Here is a 14,115-nt window from a genome sequence, read left to right as displayed (position 1 = left end):
AATGCTTGGCGTGGTATGTTGTCTGCACAGGTAACCCAGGTAAAAAGGCGCGAATCTATTGTCTGCCGTTGCTGTGACGGCGGGGGAGGGGCCTGACGCAATGTACCCAGAACCCCTCGCGGCACTGCTTTGCATCATTCGGGCATTGCGATCTCAACCCATAATTCCAATGGGCGCCAGAGGCTCCGGGAACTGTGGGATAGGTACCATAGTGCAATGCGCCGGAAGTCGACGCTAGCCTCGGTACTGTGGACGCGGTCCGCCGACTTCATGCACTTAGAGCATTTTAGGTGGGGACACACACAATCGGCTGCATACAACCGGTTTCTATAAAACCGGCTTCTATAAATCCGACCTAATTCTGTAGTGTAGACATAGCCTGGGTTGTATCCCTGACCATCTTGGCTCATAGTCATTGATGGACATATCCTCCATGAACTTATCTAATTCTTGTTTGAACCCAGTTATACTTTTAGCCATCACAATATCCCCTCGCAATGACTTCCACAGGTTGACTGCATTGTGTGAAGAAGTACTTCCTTATGTTTGTTTTTAAACTGCTGCCTATTAATTTCATTGTGTGATCCCTGGGTCTTATATAATGTGAAGGGGTAAATAACGCTTCCTTATTTGCTGTCTCCACTCCAAACATGATTATATAGACCTCTATCATATTTCCCCTTAGTCATCTCTTTTCTAAGATGAACCTTCCCAGTCTTTTTAATCTTTCCTCATATGGAAGCTGTTCCATACCCCTAATCATTTTTGTTGACCTTCTTTGTACTTTTTCCAATTCAAATATCTTTTTTTTGAGATGGGGTGACCAGAACTGCATGCAGTATTCAAAGTGTGGGTGTATCATGGACTTGTATAATGGCACTATATTTTTCTGTCTTATTATCTATCCCTTTCCTAATGGTTCCTAACATTCTGTTAGCTTTTTTGACTGCTGCTGCACATTGAGTAGGTGTTTTCAGAGAGCTATTCATGATGACTCCAAGATCTCTCTTGAGTGGTAATGGCTAATTTAGACCCCATTATTTTGTCTGTATAGTTGGGATTGTTTTCCAATGTGCATTATGTTATATGATGACATAAGCCTCAGCTCAGCCAAATAACAGATGAGCAGTAAATTGTCGAACCAGAGCTCTTTTCCCTGCTTCCAACCAAGCAGAGTGAACAATCCATCCAACTCTTGCGAGGGCTACAGAACAGAGATATTGGCAGTAAATAATATAATATATGGAGATATACCTATGTCATAGAACTGGAAGGTCATTGAGTCCAGCCCCCTGCCTTCACTAGCAGGACCAAATACTGATTTTTTGCCCCAGATCCCGAAGTGGCCCCCTCAAGGACTGAACTCACAACCCTAGGTTTAGCAGGCCAATGCTCAAACCACTGAGCTATCCCTTCCCCCAAGTAATTATTTCCTTGTGTGCTACCAATTAAAAACAGCAATGAAGGCATTGTTTGTTAGCTGGGATGCGTGGAAATCTAGCAACCTAACAGAAATATTTACAAGGGTGGCAAGAAATGGACAGTAGATTGCTCTGGCAGGAGTCGGTGTGTAATCTATTGTTGTACTATAAACATAGAAACCAGTTAGCAACAGCAAAAGACCATGGGAGCGGGAAGCCTGGGGCATTATTTCCCCAAAGGTTTTATGTGCTATGTGATTTTTCATTTGAGATACATACAAATAGAAACCTATCCCCAGGTACCTTAAAGACCTTGAGAGTAGCTGCTAAGCCTTGTAGCCAGGCCACTCAAGGTAGACATGCAGCATCATGTCCTGTCCATATCATGTCCTAAGTGAGGGACTGAGTTAGGAGATCAACTGTGTGTGGGTGTGGGGGGGAGGGATGAGAAGCCAAAGAGAAAGGGGGAGTTTTTCTCACCGTTGTGGGAGAGAAATAGATGGTGAAAGTCTGCAAAAGGTTCGTATAAGAATCCAGACATATTGCTTATCAGGAACAACTGAACCATTTTGGTTTGCTCATCACTAGCATAGTTATAATTCCTCTCAAACTCACACTGCAGTTATGCCAGCGCTGACTTGGTAAAAGCCCTGTTTTAGAAACAAATCCTCAGCTGGCATACACTGTCTGCAGATCAATTGAGGATCTGGCTTGCAGTTCACTGCCCTGTTTTCAATATATCTTGGTGGTTTTCTTTTAAAAGACCAGAAAAGTAAGAGGCTGATGTATTGAGCAAAGGCAGGAAGGAAGATGCTTTTTTCTCACCCTTCCAAAATGTTATGGAGAGGTGGTCTTTCCAGAATAGAGATTTTGCTGTTCTCTCTCAAATAATCAGGAGATTAAGGCCTTGTTTACACTACAGTTTTGTCGACGAAAGTTATGTCAACACTCCAAAAAGCGCTATAATAATTGGTATTGCATGTTCACACTCGCTCCCTCTGTCGGCAGAGCGTGTCCACAGTTGGGGCACTATCATCAACAGTGTGAGCAATGCACTGTGGGTACCTATTCCACAGTCCAGCTCAACACCTTCTGCCACTAGGTCTTGTGGGAAGGCGGAGCAGATTGCAGCGCATTTTGGGACTGGGCTCAATGTCCCAGCATTCCATGGGCTTCCGGTTTTTTCACTACATTTTTCAATGGCTCTTATTTGCTGTGCACCCTGGCATCTTTGTGAGAAGGAGTGGATCCCGCATTGCTCTGATATGCTCTGATAACTGTCATGAAGACATCATGGATGGCAGTGCAGTTAATCACGAAGTTCCTAACTGATGAAGACTCCCAGTTGCCTGACATGCTGTGGGATGTGAATAGGAGCAACTTTAGATTGCTTTTGGCATTCACGGAACAGCTGCAGACAGTGGACTGTTGCTTTCGGGCTTGGGAAATACCCACTGAATGGTGGGATTGTATCGTCATGCAGGTCTGGGATGACGAGCAATGGCTACAGAACTTTTGTATCAGGGGGTAACCATGTTAGTCTGTATCTACAAAAACAACAAGGAGTCTGGTGGCACCTTAAAGACTAACAGATTTATTTGGGCATAAGCTTTCGTGGGTAAAAACCTCACTTCTTCAGATGCATAGAGTGAAAGTTACAGATGCAGGCATTATATACTGACACATGGAGACCAGGGAGTTACTTCGCAAGTGGAGAACCAGTGTTGACAGGGCCAATTCAATCAGGGTGGATGTAGTCCACTCCCAATAATAGATGAGGAGGTGTCAATTCCAGGAGAGGAAAAGCTGCTTCTGTAATGAGCCAGCCACTCCCAGTCCCTATTCAAGCCCAGATTAATGGTGTTAAATTTGCAAATGAATTTTAGTTCTGCTGTTTCTCTTTGAAGTCTGTTTCTGAAGTTTTTTTGTTCAATGATAGTGACTTTTAAATCTGTAATAGAATGACCAGGGAGATTGAAGTGTTCACTTACTGGCTTATGTGTGTTACCATTCCTGATGTCCGATTTGTGTCCATTTATTCTTTTGCGGAGGGACTCTCCGGTTTGGCCAATGTACATGGCAGAGGGGCATTGCTGGCACATGATGGCATATATAACATTAGTGGATGTGCAGGTGAATGAGCGCTTGATGGTGTGGCTGATGTGGTTGGGTCCTCTGATGGTGTTGCCAGAGGTTTGCCTTCTTTGGGCATCCTGTCAACCCCTCCCCAGTACACTGACCATAATGCCCCGGAAGGTACCATGAAGGTGGGGAGCTGCCTGTAGGCTCTGGGTTCAGGTAAGGGCGCGCTGTGATCCGAACCTTTTGAGGCTAGACTCATTTGCCTGACACCTGTTCGTTTTGTGTGTGTCCGTTCTGTAACTTGTCTGTGTTGGGTTTTGTTTGTTTTGTATTAGTTAGCTTCGTGTGGCTCGGCCTTCGGGGATTGGTCCCCTCGGAGGACGACTGACCGGCCGCTGGGTGACCCCGGGAGGAGTGGATCCCGCAGGTGTTGTCGGGAGGAAGAGACCCCGGAGCGGCCGAGGGGGGTGGCAGGGCTCCCACCAGCAATAGGCTGGTAGTGGTGAGAGATGCCGTAATGAAGTCCCGATTTAGGTGTGCTGTGTGATTGTGGGCCGTGAGGTGACCCTACCCCTGTTTCCCTTGAAGTGCCGAGAAGCCCCTTCTTGCTCGGAGAGCAGGGAGGCCCTGGGAAACTGCCCACGTACTCCTAGGCAGTGGAGTAACCCATCCCGTTATTTTGAAGACGGGCCGGTGCTCTCTGCTGGGGGAGGAGTGTATGGGGACCGCGCCTTTCCTGACCCTTCTGTTTGGTTGACCCACGACCGAGTTCCTCCCTTGATTTTTCATTTGGAGCGACTCCGCTTGGAGCGGGAGGCTCCCTCCCCTTGCTCAGAGAGAGGGGGAGTCCCAGGAAATCGCCCGCCGTACTGGAGGCAGTGGGGTCTCCTATCCTGTTCTCGTGAAGACGGGCCGGTGCCCTTTTGCCGAAAGGGGTGTGTGCGAAGACCACCCTCGTAAAGCCCTTCCTATTGGTGTGACTGTTGAGGCATTGACCGCGCCTGAAAAGGAGGTCTAGGATAGGAGGTCTCGCCGAAGAAAGAGGCCTGAGTTTATTGCAGTAATGTTTTAAGTAATTGTTTGGTAGGAGTAGTAGGTGTCGTTGTGTATATATAAAGCAAAATAGATCTAGGCAGAAATTAATCGCCTCCTTAATTCAGCTAAAAGTATAAATAAATAAAAGGGGGGTTAGCCCACCCTCCTTGCTGAATTGGTAGTAAACAATGCCTGTGCCCATGGGGGGGGAAAAAAAGTGAACCAGCAAGAAAGAAGGATCGGGCCCAAACAAGCAGGCAACCGCAGTTTAAGGAAGTTAAAAGAAAGAAAGTAAAAAGGTTAACTCTGTAGTTACTGGGGGGGAAATTAAGCAATAACACTACGTAAATGTGTTTAAAAAAAAAAAAATTCTTGGTTTCTTTGCAGCCATTCCTTTGGGAAGTGTCTGTAAATAATCCAGGCAAAAGGTTATTTAAGTAAAATCATTTAACTATAAACAAGTTATTCAAATTTGCTAAAAAACACTCCTGGTGTGTACAATCTTTGTTTTATAAGTGTCTCCTCTCCTGCTTCTTGCTAGACACTTCTGGAGTGGTGAACAGTTCCTGGCTGCCTTCCCCATTGGGTGACCCCGCTAGGAGCTCCACATTGTCGTCTAACTCCACCTCTTCATCAATGACTTCATCCTCCAGGTTAGGTCCTCTTTCCACTGCCTCCAGGCTCGCCAAAGTATCCACAGGGCTTTTGGTGATTGCCACTGAGGTGGGGTTGCCACTGAGGATAGAACCGGCAGATCTTAGGTGCAGCACCGGAGCGACTATTTGCCTCCCTCGCTTTATGGTGCACCTGCCTCAGCTCCTTTATCTTCACTCTGCACTGCAGCATGTCCCGATCATAGCCCTTTTCGCACAAGCCTTGAGAAATCTGCCCGTAGATATCAAAATTCCTATGACTCTAGTGTAGCTGGGACTGCACGGCCTCCTCTCCCCATATACCGAGCAGATCCAGCAGCTCTGCAGTAGTCCAAGCGGGAGAGCATTTGCTGCGATAAGCTGCCATGGTCACCTGGGAAGATACAATGAGATCTCTCCACACCGAGCCAACAGGACAGGGCTGGCTCCAGGCACCAGCCCTCCAAGCATGTGCTTGGGGCGGCACCTGGAGGGGGGCGGCGCTCACCCGGGGAGAGTGGGGCCGCGGCCGGGCTCTCCACCCTCCTCCCGGTGCTCCGGCCGGTCGGGGAGAGCGGGGCTCCAGCCGGGCTCGCCGCCCTCCCCCCGGCGCTCCGGCCGGCCGGGAAGAGTGGGGCCGCCCTCCTCCCAGCACTCCGGCCGGCCGGGGAGAGTGGGGCCCCGGCCGGGCTCGCCGCCCTCCCCTGCCGCTCTCCCCGGTGGGGGGCGGCGGGAGGCTTTTTTGCCTGGGGCGGCAAAAAAGCCAGAGCCGGCCCTGCAACAGGAAATGGAATTTCAAAAATTCCCAGGGCTTCTAAGGGGGAGGGGCAGATGGTGGTTACCTGGCTGTGAGGCAGTGGAGTTCAAACTGCTGAGCAGAGCGGTCAGGATGGACATTGTGGGACACCTCCTGGAGGCCAATTAAAGTGAAAAAAATCAAGCGTGGTGTCTACGCTGGCATTTTGTCAATGAAAATTTTGCACAAAAAGCCTTATGTCTCTCGTCAGGGTGGTTTTATTTTGTTGCTGAAACAGGGCATGTTTGCTGCCAAAAGTCATATTGCAGTGTGTACACCTTTACTGTTTTGTTGACAAAAGCTGCCTTTTTGTCGACAAAACTCTGTAGTGTAGACTGTGAATTTGGATGTAAGGTGTGTGTGGGGGGGGGAGGCAATGGATCAGAATCAACCTCTGTGCAGTATTGTTAATTCTCACTTAAATTGTAAACGCTTTGAGGAAGGAATTGTCCTCTCATCACATGTTCTTTGCTAGATTTTGGGTCATGGAGTCTTGTTGGCATTGTTTCCAGTGCCATTTTGATATGGACACTGAGAACCTGTGGGGCTGGCTCCTCCAACTAGCAGAAGAAGAAAAATCTCCTGGCCCTGTGTGGAACTGAAATGACCCTCTTCTCCCTCCCCCCCCCCCCCCCCCCCCCGGCTTCACCTCTGGAGTCCTGCCTGGCACTCCTCACACAGTGGTGGCTCATGCAGCTCCTGTGCTGTGGGGCTGGCTCTCCACTCTAGGCGTTGCAGCCTCCGGGGTTGCAGTGTCGCTCAGGTTTGGCCCCGCCCCCCTGACTGGATCAAATTTGTGTGAGTGGAGTTGTGACCTGGCTCATGGAGTTGCAATGCCACTCACTCACATTTGTCCTACCTGGACTTCCATCATCATGACAGCCGGGCTAAACCTGAGTGGTGCTGGGACCCCAGAGGTTGCAGTTCCTAGAGCAGGGAGGCGAGCCCAGCCAGCCCCATGGGATAGGAGCCACAAGGAGTTGCCACGTGACCCTTCGAAACATTTTGGCAACCCAATTTTGAGTCCTGACCCACTGATTGAGAAACCCTGCTGTAGGCTATAGTCTGTAAACCTGTCTTTATTTGTCAAACACTGTGTTCCTGCCATTCAGAAAATCATGCTTATAAATTCCCATAGATTTTTTTTTTTTAACGTGTTTGCAGTTCTCTATAATTGCACGTGAGGTACATGATTAGCTTTTGCTTGTCATTATTACTGATGCTGTTATAAGCAGAACTGTATGCATCAGATATTACCTGTCATGATGATGATTCCTTGTGAACATTTCATAATGCACCAGTGAATAACATAAGCTAATGCAGTATGAAATACAAAAGTTGTTGTTCACGGGACTAATTGTGTGGTGCAGGGGAAGAGAAGATTGCAGGTAATAGGGCTTGTGATCAAAATGTAAAAGATGCCAGGAGACACATGCAAGCACCATCATTTTAGACTAGCAGCTAATGATTTCAAATGTACAAAACGGGATGAAAGTGGAGGAGTTACTGTAACCTTTAGAGACTTGTATCAACTTAACTACGTTCCCCCTATTGTTTAGGTGACTTTTTCACTTTCTGCCTTTGATTGTTATGTAGTTTTGCTGGACACTGTCAGTGTGCTTGTACTCTGAATAATGACGTTGTAAAAACCACATTTGTGGAGTACCATGTTTATTGTCTCTCACTGTCTTCTGCCTGCAATACAACAAAATAGAGGACAGACTCCCATTGACTTCAAAGTGCTTTGGATCAGGCCCCAAAGGAAAAAAAAAAAGCAGTAATATGTGTAGTTTTTCAAATTTGTAATGGCAAGCAACCTTTCTCTGATCTAATTTTGTCCCTAATGATTCCTTTTGTTAACTGTTCAGATTCATAGGGTTTGGCTATACAAAGTAGGTCAGAATTATAATGGTCAACGGTCTCCCCTAGCCGTTAGTTTATTGTAAAGGAAATGTATCCTCCCCAAGTGACATTTTTGCTGGGTTCACAGTAGTCTTGACACATTTTAATGAGTCTTGTCTAGCAGATTGCACTTCACGTCATGCTCATGTGTGGTCAATTTCCAGCACCTGTAGGCCTGATACCTAATACTGTGGAAAATATGACCCTTGCTATGGCTGAGTGACAATTTTTCAGCAAATAATAAATTCACCCCCCAAAAAAGGTTTTTTTGATTGCTCCAAAATGCGTTGGTGAATTTGGGTCACATTTGGCAAATAGCTTCAGCCAAATAAAAAAATGAGGGGTGGGGGGTTAAAAAAACAATCAAAACTGTTCATTTTGACATTTTCAAAATAGCCCTTTTTGACATTTTTGTCTGGAAAGAAATGGTTCTGCTCCCCAAATGTCAGTTCTAATCAAATTTCACTTGGAAAATGTCATTTTGCTCAACCCGAATGAAATCTTTTTTGTTTTTATTTCAGCCAGGGGAAAAATCTAAGCTGCAGTTGATCCAAACCAACCTTTTTTATTTCTGTCTTTTGGCTTTGTATTCACTCAGCTCTAACAACTTGCCTATTTCTCAACAATATCAAATGCTTATGGGGAAACACTAAGGCCTGATTGTCCAGTTCCGATTGGTTCCTTTCTAGACTGAAGAATTTGGGTGAGTTAATTTTGCTCCATTTCTACAATGGTTTACTCATTTCACCTTATAGTGCAGATGTGAGCATAAGATCTCTAGTACATAAGCTTTCGTGGGCTACAACCCACTTCTTCGGATGCATCCGAAGAAGTGGGTTGTAGCCCACGAAAGCTTATGCTCTAATAAATTTGTTAGTCTCTAAGGTGCCACAAGTACTCCTGTTCTTTTTGCGGATACAGACTAACACGGCTGCTACTCTGAAACCATAAGATCTCTGAGAGCTGTCTTTGGGCTTGTCTACATTACCTGCTGGATTGACGGGCCGCGATAAATCGCCCCCGCTGGATCAATCGCATCTAGTCTAGACGCGATAAATCGACCACCGAGTGCTCTCCCGTCGACTCCGGTATTCCACCAGGGTGAGAGACGGAGTCGACGGGAGAGCATCAGCTGTCGACTTACCGCAGTGAAGACACCGTAACTTAGATCTTGGATAGATACCCCCCCCCCCCCCAAGTGTAGACCAGGCCTTAATCACCAGCCTATAAAGTCACTTTTTCTGGCCCAGTGGATATGTAATTATTTGTACAAAGTGGAATAGATCCAACAGGAGAAACTGAAAATGGCCTGCTGATTAGGGCGGGTCCCTGCTCCAAATCAGGCTGAGGTGGAAGCTGACTGTGGGTCTTCTCCATTCCAGGTGAGTGCCCTAATCACTGGGCTATTGGCCACTTTGGGGCTTGGGTGGTGTCTTTCACTCTCTTTAAAGATTTCAAAAATTTCTGCAAAACAAAATTGTTGTTTTCTAGCCAGCCCTAGTAATGAGGAGTCCCATCGAGTGTTACTGACTAAAATGATTTCTTCAGAATGGAAAGTTTAAAAGAGAACTGAAGCCAACTGTTACCAATGATACTTTTTTTTTTTTTTTTTTTTTGGCAAGAAGGCAGCGCTGAAAATAACACGTTGCTTCTCACAGCACTGCCAGTTCTTGTTAGCTGTTGTTCTTTGCTCAGATACCATAGCTATCTGTCTCCACCACCCTGCCCCCCAAATCTGGCTACTTCAGCAACACTTCACCACTCCCCTGGCTGGTGAGCTGCTGCAAAGAATGTTTCTGCTATTCAGCAGCTTCAATTACCACTAATGTATCAGGAAGATAAGTGTGTTTAATTCTGAGGCAAAGGTGCACTGCTTTGTTGGGATTTATTAGATGCTGCTACATGCAATAGGTAGAGCTGGGTGCTTCGAATTCCTGAAGAGTTTCCATCTGCCTATTGTGACAGACCCAGACTGGTTGGGTGCAGGAGTCTGGTAGAAGGAAAACATACTGGACACTGGATGAATAGTTTTTTCTTCCCTGAGTGACCAGGCCAGGGGCTGTCCCATAGCAGTCAGGAAGGAGCTGGAAGCAATTAAGTCAGGAAGACTCCATAAGACACCTGGAAACAATTAAGAACTGATTAGAAGCAATCAAGGGAAACAGGCTAATCAGATCACCTGAAGCCCATTTAGAACCTGCTGGGACTAGTTTAAAAGGAAGCCCCTTCAGAGAGGCCAGCTGGTAGGAGCTGGGAGTAAGAAGGTGTGTTGTGGGAAGACTGGGAGAAAGAAGGTGCGTGGTGAAAGAGCTGGGAGGACAAGTATGGTCAGGTACCAAGGACGGTGCTAGGAGGGGCCGTTTGGGGAAGTAGCCCAGGGAAGGGCTATAGCTCCGGTAGTATAGGAAAACTACCCGTTGCGGTGCCATTAGGGTCCCTGGGCTGGAACCCGGCAAAGAGGGCAGGCCCGGATTCCCCCCAACCTCTACAAAAACGCTCCCTGAGAAGGAAGACAGGGACTAAAGAGGCCTCTTACACCAAACCCATTGACTGGCCAATCATGAAGGTGGATCAGTAAGCTGTAGTGTAACCCTTGCCTCTAGGAGGGGAGAGAGACTACACTGAGGGTCACAGCAAACCTCTGAGGCAAGCCCTACCCGCCTAGAAGTACAGGACCGCCCGAGGCAAAGCCAGAGCTCTGCCACACTATGTAAATCAGAAGAGGGTAAAATAAACTGCCTAGTAGACTGGTCTGGGCAGATCAAATACCTTCACTTGCTGAATGGCAGGAAATCCTGTCCAGTGAACTCTGAGGAATGACTCGGCCCCAGGCCAGAACATTACAGGGCTAGTAACAGCAGGACAGTAGTAATGTACCCTGGTCCAACTGCAGACTGTGATGGTAGACAGGCTTCCCCCACACTTGTGGAGATACTCCAGGGGGAGGTATAGACCCTGATAGGGTGCAGGGAAAAGGAAAAGGGCACTGGTTGTTTCCCCTTCCATCCCAGAGGATGGTCTTGGTAAAGCGAGGGTACGGGAGCATAGGCCTGTGTTGTGAAGGGGGAGGTGATATTCCAATTTAGATATTTTCATTGTAAAGGTCTAAATATTAAATCAGGGAGCAGACGAGAGTGGAGCAGAGTCAGAAGTGCGAGGGCAATCTGGATAATGCTCTGACATTGTGTGCAGGGGGGCTGGAACAATTTGTATAGTGGGGGCTATTGAGAGCCGTAGAACCAACCTGTAAGCCCTGCAGCAGCACCCTCAGCATCCCTAGTTCCAGCACCTATGCTTGTGGGACTTTGTAACAACAAAACAGCACAGTGGGGTGTCACAAGGGAATGAGAAAGCAGAGTAAGATCAGCAAAGATCATTGCATGTTTTGCCAGACTAGCAATTGAGATCTTGTGAGAAGAAACATGTGACCGTCCTGGCTGGCTTCACTTGAGCAATCAGAGTCAGGAAATGACTGTGCTTGTCCTTACTAAGTAATCAACATCCTGTCCTAACAATTGGAGCCTTTCCACACCAGGGCTTTTCCCAGGGCTCTAGGATTGTTTGGATGGCAGCCCTACAGAGACAGTAGCTCCCAATTCCCAGCTCTCTAGAATCATTACTACGTTAGTCTGGTTTAGAATGTGGCCTGAAGTGAAAGAAAAAGCTAGTTTTGGGCCAAATTCTGCTCCATGCAACCCCACTGAAATCCATATAGTTGCATGAGTGTAAACAGAGGGCAGAATTTGTTTGCATGGTGTTAAAGGGAGCATGGACTGTCCTCTGGTTACATGTTTTGTAAAGTGCCTAGCACAATAGGGCTGCAGTTTCTGATTGGGGGCCCTGGATGCTGCTATAATACAAATAAATAATAATGGTGATTAATAAAATAACCAATGTATTGTGAAAGTCAAAAATATATAATTGCATAAGGTTACAAAATATGGATTCATGTTCACTGTTTCTATTGTCTTTTGTGTTTAATAATTTCCTTTTTATTTTTTTCCAGATCACCCTATTTTTTATTGGAAGAACAAGGCCCTGGGGTAGAGGCAAAAATGTACAAAACGCCCATCTGTGTGCTACAGCTAAGCAGGGTGGTGATGAACCACAAGCTCTGGGCTGTGTTTATCATCACCTTCAAGTTCATGTCCTTTGTCTCCATAATGTTTTACTGGAAAATCACCGAGGACGCCAAAGGCAAGAGTCTGCTCTATGGCTTGCCTCTGGAAGTCAAATGTCCTCGATCTGTGCCTTCTCCTCCCCCAGCTGTATCTGGCAGGCCACCTCCACCGCCTGGGGATATATTTTTTGTGGAGACCTCAGAGAAAACCAACCCAAGTTTTCTCTTTATGTGCTCTGTCGAATCAGCAGCCAGGGCTCACCCTGAGACCAAAGTCGTCATCCTTATGAAGGGCTTGGCAAACAGAAATTTCACTCTTCCAAAACACTGGGGCTTCTCCCTGCTGAGTTGCTTCCCCAATGTGGAAATCCGGCCACTGGACTTGAATGACCTTTTCTCTGGTACCCCTCTAGCTGATTGGTATTTGGTGGCCCAGCACAGATGGGAGCCTTATTTCTTACCCATACTTTCTGATGCCTGTAGAATTGCTATCATGTGGAAATTTGGGGGTATCTACTTAGACACAGACTTCATAGTCCTTAAGAACTTAAAGAACCTCACCAATGCGCTTGGAATCCAGTCCAAATATGTATTGAATGGAGCTTTTCTCTCTTTTGAAGCCAAACACAAGTTCATAGAGCTTTGCATGCAGGACTATGTGGATAATTACAATGGCTGGATCTGGGGGCACCAGGGCCCACAGCTTTTAACACGTGTTTTCAAAAAATGGTGCTCCATCAGGAGTCTCTGGAGCAGTAAAAGCTGTAAAGGAGTCAGTACTCTTCCCAGAGAAGCCTTTTATCCCATCCGCTGGCAGGACTGGAAGAAGTTCTTTGAAGTGGTCAGCTCTTCGGAGCTTCACAGACTCTTCAAGAATACCTACGCGGTGCATATTTGGAATAAAAAGAGCCAAGGGACAAGATTTGAGATCACCTCAAAAGCTTTGCTGGCTCAGCTGCATTCCCATTACTGCCCTTCAACATATGGGATAATGAAGAAGTATTTTTGAAAGGAATTGATTGACCCACCTGTCACCTAACTGAACACAGGAAGTAGCCAAAACTGTTCAGCCTTCCAAGTAAAAATGTACATTTGAAAGTTCTTCTATCTCTGTGAATCATCAACCACCAGGCAGTGTGATGTAGTGAAATTCAAAGATAAATGTAGGGTAGGCTGAATGTAGGTTGAACACAGGAGTTAACTAAAGACTGAGCAGTGCTTGCCTCGTTTTCCTTCCTTTCCTTACACTCGGGTCCCTTTACACTACTCTGGCTGTGTAAAGGGACCTTAAGATGGGAGTAAACGTTGCAACACTCTGGCAGCATAAAGAGGCTTTAAAGTGAGAGTAAACAGTCTTTATTCTCCCAACGGGGCATAAAGGGGCCTTAGTATAAATGAAAAGCTGGACCCAGGTCATTGGTTGATTCTTGTGAACTCCCAAACATCTTCAAAGAAATAAAGTGAGGGAAGCAGAGGGAAGATGAATTGAGGAAGAAGTTAAAAGGAGGATCAGAACAGGCAGCAAGGGAAGGGAATAAGGAAGACGAGAGAAGAAAGAAAGGGCGGATTTTTTTTTTTAAACGCTTCTTTTTTCTTCTTCTTTTCCTTACTGCAGAAACCACTGGCTGAATGGAACTTCCACATGTTCCAGCTTTTATTTTACAAACCTTTAACGGGACACTTCTGTGTGTACAAGGAGCCATGTGCTATATAGTCCTTGCTCGCTTCTTAATGGGGCAAATACCCATTGTCTCCAGCGTGAAGTTTGACTGCGTAAGGAATTCAGGGTTTGTCCAACGGTGGGGGAGGAGGGTTGTTTTTTTGTTTTTGTTTTTAAATTAAAACTTCTAAGCAGCCATGGGACAAACTTTATTTTAAACGAGGGTCAGAATTAATATGCTATGAAGATGCAAGTGATGGGTGTGTCCAGATTATGCCTTGCCTGTCTTCTGATTGGAGAGCTGTAAAATGTCACTTCCTTTTATTGGAATGATCTGTGGATTTATGTGTGTATACCCACTGCAGCTCTCCCCACCCCACTCCATCACTGTAGTATCTGAGCAACTATTAATCATTTTATTCTCACAACACCACGGGGAGGCAGGGAAGTACCACTCTCCTATTTTC

At 46.4% G+C, this 14,115-nt stretch overlaps 1 protein-coding gene and 1 long non-coding RNA gene across 5 annotated transcripts in view; one reads left to right on the top strand and one right to left on the bottom strand.

Annotated features, from left to right (window-relative positions):
- The window catches only part of A4GALT (alpha 1,4-galactosyltransferase (P blood group)), a 67,262-nt gene extending 53,155 nt beyond the window's left edge, over positions 1-14,107 (top strand). The window contains exons 2-3 of one of the 4 annotated variants that reach the window (XM_026652237.1): positions 8,467-8,571; positions 11,875-14,107. In XM_026652237.1, coding sequence (XP_026508022.1) covers positions 11,924-12,997 — 1,074 coding nt within the window. In that variant the 5' untranslated portion in view covers positions 8,467-8,571; positions 11,875-11,923 and the 3' untranslated portion in view covers positions 12,998-14,107. Of the gene's footprint in view, positions 1-7,973; positions 8,572-11,874 lie in introns of those variants that run through there. The other 3 variants (XM_026652235.1, XM_026652236.1, XM_026652238.1) reach the window with 3 other exon arrangements.
- LOC113406608 overlaps positions 9,740-14,115 on the bottom strand; it is a 10,083-nt gene continuing 5,707 nt past the window's right edge. Inside the window, exon 2 of the long non-coding RNA XR_003369808.1 lies at positions 9,740-9,989. This is a non-coding gene — a long non-coding RNA (uncharacterized LOC113406608). The remainder of the gene's footprint in view (positions 9,990-14,115) is intronic.

Source organism: Terrapene carolina, unplaced genomic scaffold (genome assembly GCF_002925995.2).
Source record: "Terrapene carolina triunguis isolate 2854851 unplaced genomic scaffold, T_m_triunguis-2.0 Scaffold112, whole genome shotgun sequence".
NCBI lineage: Eukaryota > Metazoa > Chordata > Testudines > Emydidae > Terrapene > Terrapene triunguis.
This window is presented reverse-complemented; position numbering and strand designations above follow the sequence as displayed.